This window comes from Aethalodelphis obliquidens, unplaced genomic scaffold (genome assembly GCF_003676395.1).
Source record: "Aethalodelphis obliquidens isolate GAN/ISIS:26980383/991018 unplaced genomic scaffold, ASM367639v1 scaffold24, whole genome shotgun sequence".
Taxonomy (NCBI): domain Eukaryota; kingdom Metazoa; phylum Chordata; class Mammalia; order Artiodactyla; family Delphinidae; genus Aethalodelphis; species Aethalodelphis obliquidens.
Genome location: NW_020837968.1, coordinates 18,902,714 through 18,916,998, shown reverse-complemented (window position 1 = coordinate 18,916,998; position 14,285 = coordinate 18,902,714). Strand labels below are relative to the sequence as shown.

General features: G+C 39.9%; 1 protein-coding gene across 1 annotated transcript in view; it reads left to right on the top strand.

Moving 5' to 3' along the window:
- Nucleotides 1-14,285, top strand: part of LIN9 (lin-9 DREAM MuvB core complex component) — a 110,569-nt gene that overhangs the window by 32,602 nt on the left and 63,682 nt on the right. Inside the window, exon 7 of the mRNA XM_027122350.1 lies at nt 917-1,074. Within this exon, the coding sequence (XP_026978151.1) occupies nt 917-1,074 (158 nt within the window). The remainder of the gene's footprint in view (nt 1-916; nt 1,075-14,285) is intronic.

The following is a 14,285-nucleotide window of genomic DNA, read 5'->3' as shown; positions in this document are numbered from 1 at the left end:
GCCAAAACCTGGAAATAACCCATAAGTCCACTAACAGGTGAATGGATAAACAAAAGGTGCTATATCCATAGAATAGGATGTGTCACAATAAAAAGAAATGAACCACTGATACATACACCAATATGGACAAATCTTAGAATAATTATGCTGAATGAAAGAAGCCTGAAGAAAGAGTATATACTAGATGATTCCATTTATATAAAACTTTAGAAGATATAAACTTAATACAGAAAGCAACTTAGTGATTGCTTGAGAAGTAGGAGTATAGAAATGAGAGGAAGCAAAGGAAGGATAGTAAAGTGGCACAAGGAAACTTTAGGGGGCTGATTAATGTCTTTGTATGTTCATTATCTTGACTGTAGTGACATGGATGTATATTTCGTGGCCTGAAAGCTTTGTTTAAATACCTTTGGTTCATCCTAGAATTTGAAAATAGAAATATGACAGGCCCTAAAGGTAAGAGTATATTCAGTATTCATACTTCAAGACAGGAAATATGATGAAAAGTTTACACGGTGGCAAGTCTCATCTTTAATTCCTGTACAGATAGGTTCACTGGGTCACAGGGAAAATATCATGTTCTTTTGAATAGAGTATTGAAACTGAACATTGTTCTTAAGAGGAGACCTGGGATCCAGGTGCAGTTTTGTCAAAGGATGGTGAACAAATCCTCCTCCTTTGAGGAAGGAATAATCTAGACTTGCTTATGTATCTTTCAGTTTTGCAAGGTCCTGTTCTTAAAAAGATATAAAGGTAATTTACTTTGAAGAGAAAATTATTATTGCTAAGAACCCATTTTTAAATATAGTACTTAAAAGAATGAGAAGAATAAAGGGAGTAGTGAGATGAATGGTCTGACTTGAAGTTTTTATAGAGGACAGTTATCAGTTTATATGATTTTTATAATTTATTCTAGATGTTCTTCTGCATTTTTTGAGGAAGAGAGATCAGCATTAAAACAGAAACGGCAGAAAATAAGGCTCTTACAGCAAAGGAAAGTTGCGGATGTTTCACAGTTCAAGGATCTCCCAGACGAAATTCCTTTGCCCCTGGTTATTGGAACCAAAGTTACAGGTAGGTGAAGATAAGCTTATTACTATTTTGACTTGCAGTTTTTCACCAAGATAACGTTTATTAGACAAATGGCTTTTATATTAGAAAGCTTAAACTATAATTCTATAGCAATATTCTGTAGAGGTTACTGTTTCTTAATCTGTGAAGTATGTTTTTTAAAGAAATTGGATAAAAGTGTACCTTTTCAAAGCAATGTCTGCCACAACATAAACTAAAGCAAACTGCCACAAAGATGAAATTTAAAATAAGTATAATGTTTAAATTTTAAACATTTTGAATTCTGTTTTTGCTTCCACTCATTGATTTTCTTTTCTAACCATTTTTACCTGGTTAGTTCACAAACACCATTGTTCTTGTGATCTTTGAGTTTAGAAGTACTCCATTTCTAATGACTGAATAAAACTAAATTATTCAGTAGGTAGTTTTGTAAAGATGTAAATTCTGTCAATTTGTAGGTGGTGATTCTATGTGTTCACTCCAGTTACAACACTGAGGGAAATTACCACCAAAACCTCAAGTTTAAGTTAATCCTTAATAATTTGGTGATCTAAAATTACAATTTATATAATACAAGAAATGACAAGGTGTTAAGTGGGTAGGTAGGGTAGTAATAGTACTGGAAGAGTTTGAAAAATGGTTGGATTAATCAGAATATTTTCTGGAGGAAAGGGAACATTGAATTACATATTTATATTATTATTTTCTGGATATAAAAGTGGTACATGTTTCCATTATATTGTAAAAATGGGTAATGAAAGGAAAGGTAGATAATAAGGAAGAGACTGTATCATGCATATAAAATGCATTTGGAAAAGAGAAGAATGCATTTAGTCATAACCTACCATGTATAGAAGTTACAGATGATATATATGGTCTCTCTCTTTACAAAATTAGTCTGGGAGTGGGGGTGGAGATAGAGTGAGGGAGAGATAGCATTCCTGAAAAAATATATTAGTTCTAAAAACCCCATATAAATAAGTACAAAGTCTACAATATAACTACTAATCAGAGAAATGCTGGCGTGAATAGAGTGACACGTAGACCCAATTAGGAAATCCTTAAAAGTTAAGTGCTACAGCATTTAAGGATTGGCAGTATTATTTGATAAGACTGAAAATTTTACACTGTCAGTAAGTAGGTACTCATGTCACAATGCAGAATAGGTGGGACTGGATATGTCAAGATATGAGAAAAGTTTGTAGGAATCAACTACTAGAGCTTTTGAAGGTTTCTCTTTGGTTTAGAGGAGGTGTCAGCATACAATAAAAAATTATTAAACCTATGAAGAAACATAAAAACAGGTTCTGTAGTAAAGACCAAAAGCAATCAATAGAAAATAGATGCTGGGATGACTCAGATACTGGAATTAGTTTCAAAATATCTGTTATAAAACATGTTCAAGGACTTAAATGTAAATATGGTCATAATTAATGGGGATATCACAGTAGATAGATGGAAATTACTTAGATAAAACACATTTAAAATTGAAAAGTATAGTGTCTGAAAAGAAAAATTCTGAATGGGCTTAAAAGCATATTGGAAACAGCAAAACCAAGGGTAAGTGAACTTCAGAATAAATCAGTATAAATGATCCATTGTGAAAGCATGGAGGAAAAAATGGAAAAAACATTAATAGAGCCTCAGAGACCTGTGGGACAATATTATGCAAATAACATACATGTAATTAGTGTTCTTAAAAGGAGAAGAAAGGCACAATGGCATGTGGGAAAAAAAAGACTTGATTTTTTCTTTCAGTTTTTTCGAGATATAGTTGACATACACACTGTAAAGTGTAGGTGATAATGATTTGACTTGCATCCATTACATTTGCCGACCTTGGAGAAGTGGCCTCTTGTGGGAGACCTCCTGTGCTTCCCAGCAGCGCACTCCCCTCTGGTCACCAGAGCTATGTGCTCTAGGGGTGCCCCCCGTGTGGGCTGCCTGGGTCCTTCTGTTGTGGTGGCCTGACTACTGTGGGCAGTCTGATAGGTGTGGCTGGCCCTCCTTCAGGTTGGTTGCTAGGCCCTGCCTCGTGGAAGGCTTCCGTCTGTGGGCTGGGGCACAAGGTGGCCGGCTGCAGGAGTGAGTGGGGGGTTCCTGGGACTAGTACTGGCCCACTGGTGGGTGGAGCTGGGCTCGGGGTGTGTGGTTGCAGGCTGGGGTCCCAGATCTAGTGCTGGTGGGTGCGCTAGTTCCTGGCATGGCTGTCTGTAGGGGCCTGGGATATCCCAAAGCTGGTTATCAGCCTGCTGGTTAGTGGAGCTGGGTCCTGAGGCTGCTGGCTGAGGGGCCCAATATGTCTGGTGGCCTGCTGTCGGCCTGCTGGTTGGCAGGCCAGAGCCCCCGCTATTCCCTGGGCTAGTGTCCCATCACTGGTGGACAGGAGCAGTTCCTGGGGCGGCTAGCTGAGGGGCCCAAGGTGTCCCAGAGCTGGCATTAGCCTGCTGGTGGGTGGGACTAGGGCTCAGTGGGTCTTGGAGCTAGTGCTGGCCTGCTGGTCTGTGGGCTGCATCCAGACACAGCAGGCTGTAGGTCTGTGGTGGTCCTGGGGCTGCTGTCCACCCAGTGGTGGGTGGGACAGGGCTCAGGGGATCAGATCCCTGCGCTGGTGCCGGCCCCCTTGTAGGCAGAGCTGGGTCCTGGGTTCTCTAGCCGCAGGGCCTGGTGTCTGCCCACTGGTGGGCAGGGCTGAGGCCCAGGGGGGTCCCCAGGCTGGTACCCACACACTGGTGGGTGAGCCCGGGTCCTGGGGCTAGTGCCTGCTCACTGGTGGGTGGAGCCAGTCCCAAAGTCTCTGGCTGCAGGGCCCTGGAACTCCCTGAGTTAGTGCGTTGGTCTCTGTTGTGCTGGGCCAGGACCCAGTGGCTGGTGCCTGCCCAGTGATGGGTGAGGCTGATCCTGGGGCTAATGCTGGCTCACCTGTGAACAAAGCCAGGTCCCAGGGTCTCTGGTGCAGGGCCCTGGGGACCTGGGACTAGTGAGGCTCGTTGGTGTCAGTGGCTGGTCCTGGGCCCTCTGGTGGATAAGTCCAGGTCCTGAAGCGGCTATGGGCTCAGGGGCTCCCAGCCAGGCCAGCTGGTGGGTGGGGCTGTGTCCCTGCCCAGCCAGCTGCTTGGCCTGAGGTGTCCCATTACTGGTATAGACAGGCTGCTGGGCGGGGCCGAGTCCCAGCCCTAATAAGCTAGAGGGAGGATTAAAAAATGGCGCTTGCCAGCACCAGTGTCCTCGTGGTTGAACAAGCTCCCAGAAATGGCTGTCACAAGTGTCTCTTTCCCCCCGGTAAGCTCCACTTGGCTCCTGCCTTTCAGGGAGGCTCTCCAAGATCAGCAGGTGGGTCTAACCGAGGCGCCTTTTGAATTACTGCTTCTGCTCTGCGTCCTAGAACTTGTAAGATTTTGTGTGCACCCTTTAAGGATGGAGTCTATTTCCCATAGCCCTCTGGCTCTCCCGAATGTAAGCCCTGCTGGCCTTCAAAGGAAGGTGTTCTGGTGTTTGTCGTCCTAGTGCAGGACTTCCAGTTTGGAGAGCCCCACGTGGGGTTCAGATCCCTTGCTCCTTGGGGAGAACCTCTACAATTGTTATTATCCTCCCCTTTGTGGAGGTATTGTTCTTGACTATACTGTGTCTCTGCCCCTCCTACCTGTCCGGTCGTGGTTCCTTTGCATCTTTAGTTGTAGAAGATCATTTTTGCTTGTCTTCTGGTCTTTCTCATCAATAGTTGCTCTGTAAATATTGTAACTGTGGTGTGCCGATGGGAAGAGGTGAGCGCAAGGACTTCCTACTCCGCCATTTTGGCCACCTTTCCCAAACTCGATTTAAAAAAAAAAAAAGTACAGATCCACAGTACTCTAAACCCCAAGGCATATAACCCACGTGTATACATAACCCATAATTAGACACAATACAGAAAAAATACAGAGCAAATCTTGAAAGCATTCATTAGAAAAACAACATTATATGAGGAACAGTGATACAAACAGCAGCTGACTTCTTACGGGAAAAGAACACTAGATGCTATGTCAAATGAACTTTTCAGATTGAAGGGATATGATACCAGATGGAACCTTGACTACAGAGTAACAGCACCAGAAATAGTAAATACATGTGTAAAATGGAACTGTTGTGTTTGTTTCTTAAATTTGTAGTGAGAGTATACAGTATTAACTGAAGTAGAGTGTAATAAGTAAGGAGTGAATATTATAATCCCTAGAATATTGAGGTTCAGAAATCTTAGTGTGCGTCAGATCACCTGGAGGGCTTTAAAAAGACAGATTACTGGCCTCCACTCCAGAGTTTCTGATTCAGAAGGTCAGGGGTAGGGCCTGAGAATTTGCATTTCAAGAAGTTTCCAAGTGGTGTTGATGCTGCTGGAGTGGGGCCGTACTTTGAGAACTAGTAAAGGAATTACTTTAAAAAAATCTTTTATTGAGGTAACGTTGGTTTATAACATAAGTTTCATGTATACGTTATATTTCATCTTCTCTTTACATTACAGCATGCTCACCACCAAAAGTTTAGTTTCTGTCTCTCACCGTACAGTTGATCCCCTTCACCCATTTCACCCTCCCCTGTCCCACCCCTTCCCCTATGGTAATCACTACTCTTTTTTTTACCGTGGAGTAGTATTCCAGTGCGTGTGTGCGTCTGTGTGTGTAGCATATCTTTTTTTTTTTTTTTTTTTTTTGTGGTATGCGGGCCGCTCACTGTTGTGGCCTCTCCCGTTGCGGAGCACAGGCTCTGGACACGCAGGCTCAGCAACCATGGCTCACGGGCCCAGCCACTCCGTGGCATGTGGGATCTTCCCGGACCGGGGCACGAACCTGTGTCCCCTGCATCGGCAGGCGGACTCTCAACCACTGCGCCACCAGGGAAGCCCGTGTGTAGCATATCTTTATCCATTCATTCATTGATAGGCACTTAGGTTGTTTTCATATCTTGGCTATTCTAAATAATGTTGCTATGAACATAGGGTTGCATATATCTTTTTGAATTAGTGTTTTTGTATTCTTTGGATGAATACACAGAAGTGGGATAGGTAGATCATGTGGTAGTTCTAGTCTTAATTTGGGGGGGAATCTCCACACTGTTTCTCATAGTAGCTGCACCAACTTACATTCCCACCAACAGTGTATGAGGGTTTCCTTTTCTCCTGTCCTTGCCAACCCTTGTTATTTCTTGCCTTTTTGATAATAGCCAGTCTAACAGATGTGAGGTGATATCTCACTGTGGTTTTTTTTTAATTGAAGTACAGTTGATTTACAACATTGTGTTAGTTTCAGCTGTATAGGAAAGTAATTTAATTATACATATTTTTTTCAGATTATTTTCCATTATAGGTTATTATAAGATATTGAATATAATTCCCTGTGCTGTACAGTAAATTCTTTTTGCTTATCTATTTTTTTGTTTTTGTTTTTGTTTTTTTTTGTGTGTGTGTGATATGCGGGCCTCTCACTGTTGTGGCCTTTCCTGTTGCGGAGCACAGGCTCCGGACGCGCAGGCTCAGCGGCATGGCTCACGGGCCCAGCCGCTCCGCGGCATGTGGGATCTTCCCGGACCGGGGCACGAACCCTTGTCCCCTGCATTGGCAGGCGGACTCTCAACCACTGCGCCACCAGGGAAGCCCTGCTTATCTATTTTATGTGTAGTTTTGTTAATCCCATACTCCTAATTTATACCCCCCACACCTCCCTTTCCCTTTTGGTAACTATAAGTTTGTTTTCTATGTCTATGAGTCTGTTTCTGTATGGTATATAGATTCATTTGTATTACTTTTTAGATTCCACATATAAGTAATATCATATAATATTTATCTTTCTCTGACTTACTTCACTTACTATGATATTCTCTAGGTCCATCCATGTTGTTGTAAATATTTTACTCTTTTTTATGGTTGAGTAATATTCCTGTGTGTTTTATACATATATATAAAATCTCACATCTTCTTAAAGTAATCATCTGTTGCTGGGCACTTGGGTTGTTTCCATGTCCTGGCTATTGTAAATAATGCTGTTATGAACATTGGGGTGCATTATCTTTTCGAATTAGTTTTCATCTTTTCTGGATATATACCCAGGAGTGGGGTTGCTGGAACATATGATAACTCTATTTTTTGTTTTTAAAGGAACCTCCAGACTGTTTTCCATAGTGGCTACACCAATTTACATTCCCACCAATAATGTATGAGGGTTCCCTTTTCTCCACACCCTCTCCAGCATTTTTTATTGTAGACTTTTGATGATGGCAATTCTGACCCGTGTGAGATGATACCTCATTATAGTTTTGATTTGCCTTTCTCTAATAATTAGCAGTGTTGAGCATCTTTTCATGTGCCTGTTGGCCATCTGGATGTCTTCCTTGGAGAAATGTCTATTTAGATCACTTGCCTATTTTTTTAAATTTATTTATTCATTCATTTATTTATTTATTTTGGCTAAGTTGGGTCTTTGCTGCTGCACATGGACTTTCTCTAGTTGCGGCGAGTGGGGGTTACTCTTCGTTGCAGTGTGCGGGCTTCTCATTGTGGTGCCTTCTCTTGTTGCGGAGCATGGGTTCTAGGCGTGCGGTCTTCAGTAGTTGTGGCACGCAGGCTCAGTGGTTGTGGCTCAAGGGCTCTAGAGTGCAGGCTTAGTAGTTGTGGCCCACAGGCCCAGCTGCTCCATGGCATGTGGGATCCTCCTGGACCAGGGCTCGAACCCGTGTCCCCTGCATTGGCAGGTGGACTCTTAACCACTGCGCCAGGGAAGTCCCCTGCGTGTTTTTTGATTGGGTTGTTTTGGGGTTTGTTTTGTTTTGTTTTGATAGTGAGTCATTGTGGTTTTGATTTGCATTTTCCTAACAATTAGCGATGAATATCTTTTCATGTGCCTGTTGGCCATCTATATGTCTTCTTTAGAAAATCACCTATTCAGCTCTGCTGCCCATTTTTTTATTGGGTTGTGTGTCTTTTTGTTGTTGAGTTGTATGAGTTCTTTATATATTTGGGATATTAGCCAATTAATGGATATATGATTTGCAAATATCTTCCATTTGTTTCTTCATTTTGCTGATGCTTTCCTTTGCTGTGCAGAAACTTTTTAGTTTTATATAATCCCATTTGTTCAATTTTGCTTTTGTTTCCCTTGCCTGAGGAGACATATCCAGAAAGATATTGCTAAGATCAATGTTACAGAGCATACTGCATATGCTTATTTCTAGGAGTTTTATTGTTTGAGGTCTTGCTTTCAGGTCTTTAGTCCATTTTGAGTTGATTTTTGTATATGATGTGAGGTAGTGGTCTAGTTTCTTCTTTTGCATTTGGCTGTCCAGTTGAAGGAATTACTTTTAAAAAAGTGTTAAGAGGTATACCTAAAAAGCCAGTAGAGGAATTAAATTTGACAAACTAACAAATACTCAGTTAAGTGAAAAGATGACAGGAAAGAAAGAACAGAGGAGTAGAAAATAAATAGCAAGATGGTAGACTTATATCTAGCCTTTTAAAATTACATTAAATGTCAATGAACTAAACACTACACTGTAGAGCTTATCAGACTGGATTTTTTTTTTTATTTTTTAAAAAGGAAGTCAAACTCAACTACAGTTGACCATTGAACAACATGGGTTTGACGGGTTTGAATTGTGTGAGTCCATTTATATGTGGATTTTTTTTTTTCAGTAACACACTGGAAATTTTTTTGGAAATTTGTGACAACTTGAAAGAACTTGCAGATGAATTGCTTAGCCGTGAAATATTGAAAAAAATTAAAAAGATATGTCATGAATGCACAAGATATATGTAGACATAGTCTATTTTATCATTTACTACCATATTTTATGGTAGTAAAATTTATCAAAACTTACTTCCACAAACACAGTCCATACATTTGCCATTGAGAGAAATGTAAGCAAACATAAAGATGCCATATTAAATCATAGCTTCATAAAACTAACTGTAGTATACACTGTACTACTGTAAAAATTTTGTAGCAACCTCCCAATGCTGTTGCAGTGAGCTCAAGTGTTGTGAGTATCTGCTAAAAATGCTGTGTGACAGTAATCATTTCCATGTGATCAGTTCATCTCCAGTAAATTGCATATCGTTGTAAAAAGTGATCTCTTGCAGTTCTCAAGTATTTTTCATTGTGTTTAGTGGAAGACCATAAACCATGGAGCCCATATGAAGTGCCATAGTGATGCTAGAATTGCTCCTAAGAAGCAGAGAAAAGTCATGACATTACAAGAAAAAGTTGAATTGCTTGATATGTACTGTAGATTGAGGTCTTCATCTGTGATTGCCCACTATTTCAAGATAAATAAATGAATACAGTGTAAGGACCATTGTAAAAAAAAAAAAAAGAAAAGGAAAATTGGTGAAGCTGTAGCTGCAGCTATGCCAGCAGGCATGAATACCTAGCATTTTTTTGAAATATCTTTTTACCTCATAATGAAAATACAGCTTTTATGTGGGTGCAAGATTGATATAAGAAAGGCATACCTATGGACTCCGATATGATTTGAGAAAAAGCAAAGTCATTTATATGACGACAGAGCAAAAGGGAGTGAAAGATCTAAAGCTGGAGAATTTAATGCCAGCAAAGGATGGTTTGATAATTTTAAAAAGAGGTTTGGCTTAAAAAATGTCAGGATCACAGGAGAAGCAGCTTCTGCCAACCGGGAGGCAGCAAACACCTTCCCAGATGCCATTAAGAAAGTCATGGAGGAGAAAGGATATCTACCTGAACAGGTTTTTAATGCAGACATAAGTGCCCTATTCTGGTAAAACAAAACAAAACAAAACAAAAAAGCCTTGTTAGTAAGGAAGTAAAGCAAGCACTAGGATTTAAAGCAGAAAGGGTGGACTTCCCTGGTGGAGCAGTGGTTAAGAACTTGCCTGCCAATACAGGGCACACAGGTTTGATCCCTGGTCCAGGAAGATCCCACATGCCACAGAGCAGCTAAGCCCGTGTGCTACAACTACTGAGCCTGCACTCTAGAGCCCACGAGCCACAACCACGGAGCCCGCATGCTGCAACTCGTGAAGCCCGTGCACCTAGAGCCTGTGCTCCACAACGAGAGAAGCCACCGCAGTAAGAAGCCCACGCACCGCAATGAAGAATAGCCCCCACTTGCTGCAACTAGAGAAAGCCCTCGTGCAGCAACAAAGACCCAATGCAGCCAAAAACTTAAAAAATAAAAAAATAAAGCAGAAAGAGATAGGCTAACTACTGTTTTGCAAATGCAGTTGGGTTTATGATCAAGACTGCCCTTATGTATAAAGCTGCCAGCCATAAACAACAAGGTCCTACTGTATAGCACAGGGAACTGTGATAAACCATAATGGAAAAGAATATATATTAAAAAAAAAAGAATGTCTATGTCACTTTGCTGTACAGCAGAGATTGGCACAACATTGTATATCAACTATACTTCAATAAAAAATTTAACTAAATTAAAAAAAGCTGCTAACCTTGGACCCTTGAAGGGAAAAAATAAACACCAGCTGGCCCGTCTTTTGGTTGTACAGCAAGAAGACCTGGGCAACAAAAATTCTTTTTCTGGATCGGTTCCATTGATGGTTTGTCCCTGAAGTCCGGAAGTACCTTGGCAGTAAGGAACTGCCTTTTAAAGTTCTTTTGATATTGGACAATGCCCCTGGCTACCCAGAACCCCATGAGTTTGACTCCAAAGGCATTGAAGTGGTCTACTTACTCCCAGACACAACATCTATAATTCAGCCTGTAGCCTTAAGTGCCTTTAAGGCTCATTACACATGGTACTCTATGGAAAGGATTGTCAATGCTATGGAAGAGAACTCTAATAGAGAAAACATCATGAAAATCTGGAAGGATTATATCACTGAAGATGTCACTGTTGTTATAGAAAAAGCCTGAAAGAGCCAGTAAAGGAAAGAGATTGTAGAGGTGGAGGAAAAAAAAAGAGGTTGGAAGTAAAGGGCTTCAAGACACGGATATTTTCAAGAGCTAATAGACACCACACCAGAGGAATTAACAACACAACTTGATGGAGATGAGTGCTTCTGAATCAGTGCCAGCCAATAAAGAAGAAGACATAGAAGATGCAGTGTCAGAAAACAAATTGACATTAGACAGTTGGGGAGAAGACTTTCAATTTTCAAGACTGCTTTTGCTTTTTTTTATAGCATAGACCCTTCTATGATAGGGTCACTTAAACTAAAGCAAATAGTGGAAGAAGGATTGGTACCATACAGAAACATTTTTAGAGAAATGAAAAAGCAAAAAGTCAAGTAGAAATTATGATGTATTTCCATAAATTCACAGTAAGTGTGCCTGACTGTCTTCCCTCCCCTTCCACCTCCTCCACCTCTGCCACCTCTGCCACCCCTGAGACAGCAAGAGCAACTTCTCTTCCTTCTTCTCCTCAGCCTACTCAACATGAAAATGGTGAGGATGAAGACCTTTATGATGATTCATTTCCACTTAGTGAATAGTAAATAATCATCATTCCATACAGTTAATAAACTTATCTATTGCGTAGGTGTGTGAGTGTCTTCCTCTGAAAATCTAATCACTGCACGGCAAGAACTGTATGAGATGTATTTGTGTCATCATCATCATGACCTAAGTATTATTCATCATGTGGAATATTGTGTGCAGGACTTGTATTGAATCAGTCTGCCAAGGCAATAGAAACAAAAGCAAAAATAAGCAAATGGGACCTCATCAAACTTACAAGCTTTTATACAGCAAAGGAAACCATAACCAAAACAAAAAGACAACCTACAGAATGGGAGAAAATATTTGCAAATGATGTGACCTACAAGGGCTTAATTTCCAAAATATTCAAACAGCCCATACAACTCAACAACAAAAAAACAAACAACCCAATAGAAAAATGGGTAGAAGACCTAAATAGACATTTCTCCAAAGAAGACATCCAGATGACCAACAGGCACATCAAAAGATGCTCAACATTGCTAATTATTAGAGAAATGCAAATCAAAAGTACAATGAGGTACCACCTCATCCCAGTCAGAATGGCCATCATTAAAAAATCTACAAATAACAAATGCTGTAGAGGGTGTGGAGAAAGGGGAACGTTCCTACACTGTTGGTGGGAGTGTAAGTTGGTGCAGCCACTATGGAAAACAATGTGGAGGTTCCTCAGAAAACTAAAAGTAGAGTTGCCATATGATCCAACAATCCCACTCCAGGGCATATATCTGGACAAAACTATAATTCAAAAAGATATATTCACCCCTATGTTCATAGCAGCACTATTCACAATAGCCAAGGAAACAACCTAAATGTCCGTCAACAGATGAATGGATAAAGAAGATGTGGTACATATATACAATGGACTACTACACAGCAATAAAAAAGAATGAAATAATGCCATTTGCAGCAACATGGATGGACTTAGAGATTACCATACTAAGTGAGGGAAGTCAGAAAGAGAAAGACAAATACCATATGATATCACTTATATGTGGAATCTAAAGTATGACACAAATGAACCTATCTACAAAACAGTAACAGACTCACAGACATAGAAATCAGATTTGTGGTTGCCAAGGGGATGGGGTTGGGGGAAGGATGGATTGGGAGTTTGGGATTAGCAGATGCAAACTATTACATATAGAGTGGATAAACAACAACGTTCTACTGTATAGCACTAGGAACTATATTCAATATCTGTTGTAAACCATAATGGCAAAGAATATAAAAAAGAATGTATATATATATATATAAATATATATGTATAACTGAATCACTTTCCTGTACAGTAGAAACTAACACAACATTGTAAATCAACTATACGTCAATTAAAAAAAAAAAAAAAAGACTTGTATTGAAGGAAGACCCTGAGCTCACCTCCTCTCATGGGCACACCAGAATTACAACTATTTACAGAACAACTGTTGATGAGAAAGACTGGAAACTACCAGAAAGAATCACAGTGAGATGGGTAAGAGGGGTGGAGTTGCTTTATAATCATTATACATACCCCCAGGGTGGGCAACCCACAAATGAGAATAATTACGATTGTAGGGGTTCACCCCATGGAGCAAGGACAACCAGTGGATCACTGAAGAAACCAAAGAAGAAATCAAAAGATACCTGGAGACAAGTGAAAACAAAAATATAACAATCCAAAATCTATGGGTCGTAGCAAAAGCAGTTCTAAGAGAGAAGTTTATAGCGATGCTAACCAACCTCAGGAAACAAGAAAAATCTCAAATAAACAACCTAACCTTACACCTAAAGGAACTTAAAAAGAACAAACAAAATCCAAAGGTATTAGAAGGAAAGAAATCATAAAGGCCAGAGCAGAAATAAATGGAATAGAGACTTAAAAAAGAAAATATTAATGAAACTAAGAGCTGGTTCTTTGAAAAGATAAACAAAATTGATAAACCTTTAGTCAAACTCGCCCAGAAAAAAAGAGGGCCAACAAGAAGGAGAAGTCAGAACTGACACTGGAGGATCATAAAAGAATACTACAAACAACTCTATGCCCCAAAAATGGACAACCTAGAAAAAAATGGACAAATTCCTAGAACTGTACAATCTCCCAAGACCAAACCAGGAAGAAATAGGAAATATGAACAGACCAGTTACCAGTGATGAAATTGAGTCAGTAATTTAAAGCAAAACAAAACAAAAAAACACCCCAAAACTCCCAACGGACAAAAGTTCAGGACTAGATGACTTTATATGTGAATTCTGCCAAACATTTAGAGAAGAGTTAACACCTATCCTTCTCAAACTATTCCAAAAAATTGCAGAGAAAAGAAGACTTCAAGACTCATTCTACAAGGCCACCATCACCCAGATACCAAAACCAGAGAAAGATACCACAAAAATAGAAAATTACAGGCCAATATCACTAATGAACATAGATGTAAAAATCCTCAACAAAATATTAACAATCAAATCTAACAATACATTAACAGGATAATACATCATAATCAAGTGGGATTTATCCCAGTTGATGCAAGGACGGTTCAATAACCACAAATTAATCAACGTGATACACCACATTAATAAATTAAAGAATAAAAAATCATACAGTCATCTACATAGATGCAGAAAAAGCTTTTGACAAAATTCATTCATTTATGATAAAAACTCCTCACAAAGTGGGTATAGAGGGAACATACTTCATAATAAATGCCATATATGATAAGCCCACAACTAACATCATATTCAACAATAGAAAGCTGAAAGCATTTTCTCTAAGATCAGGGACAA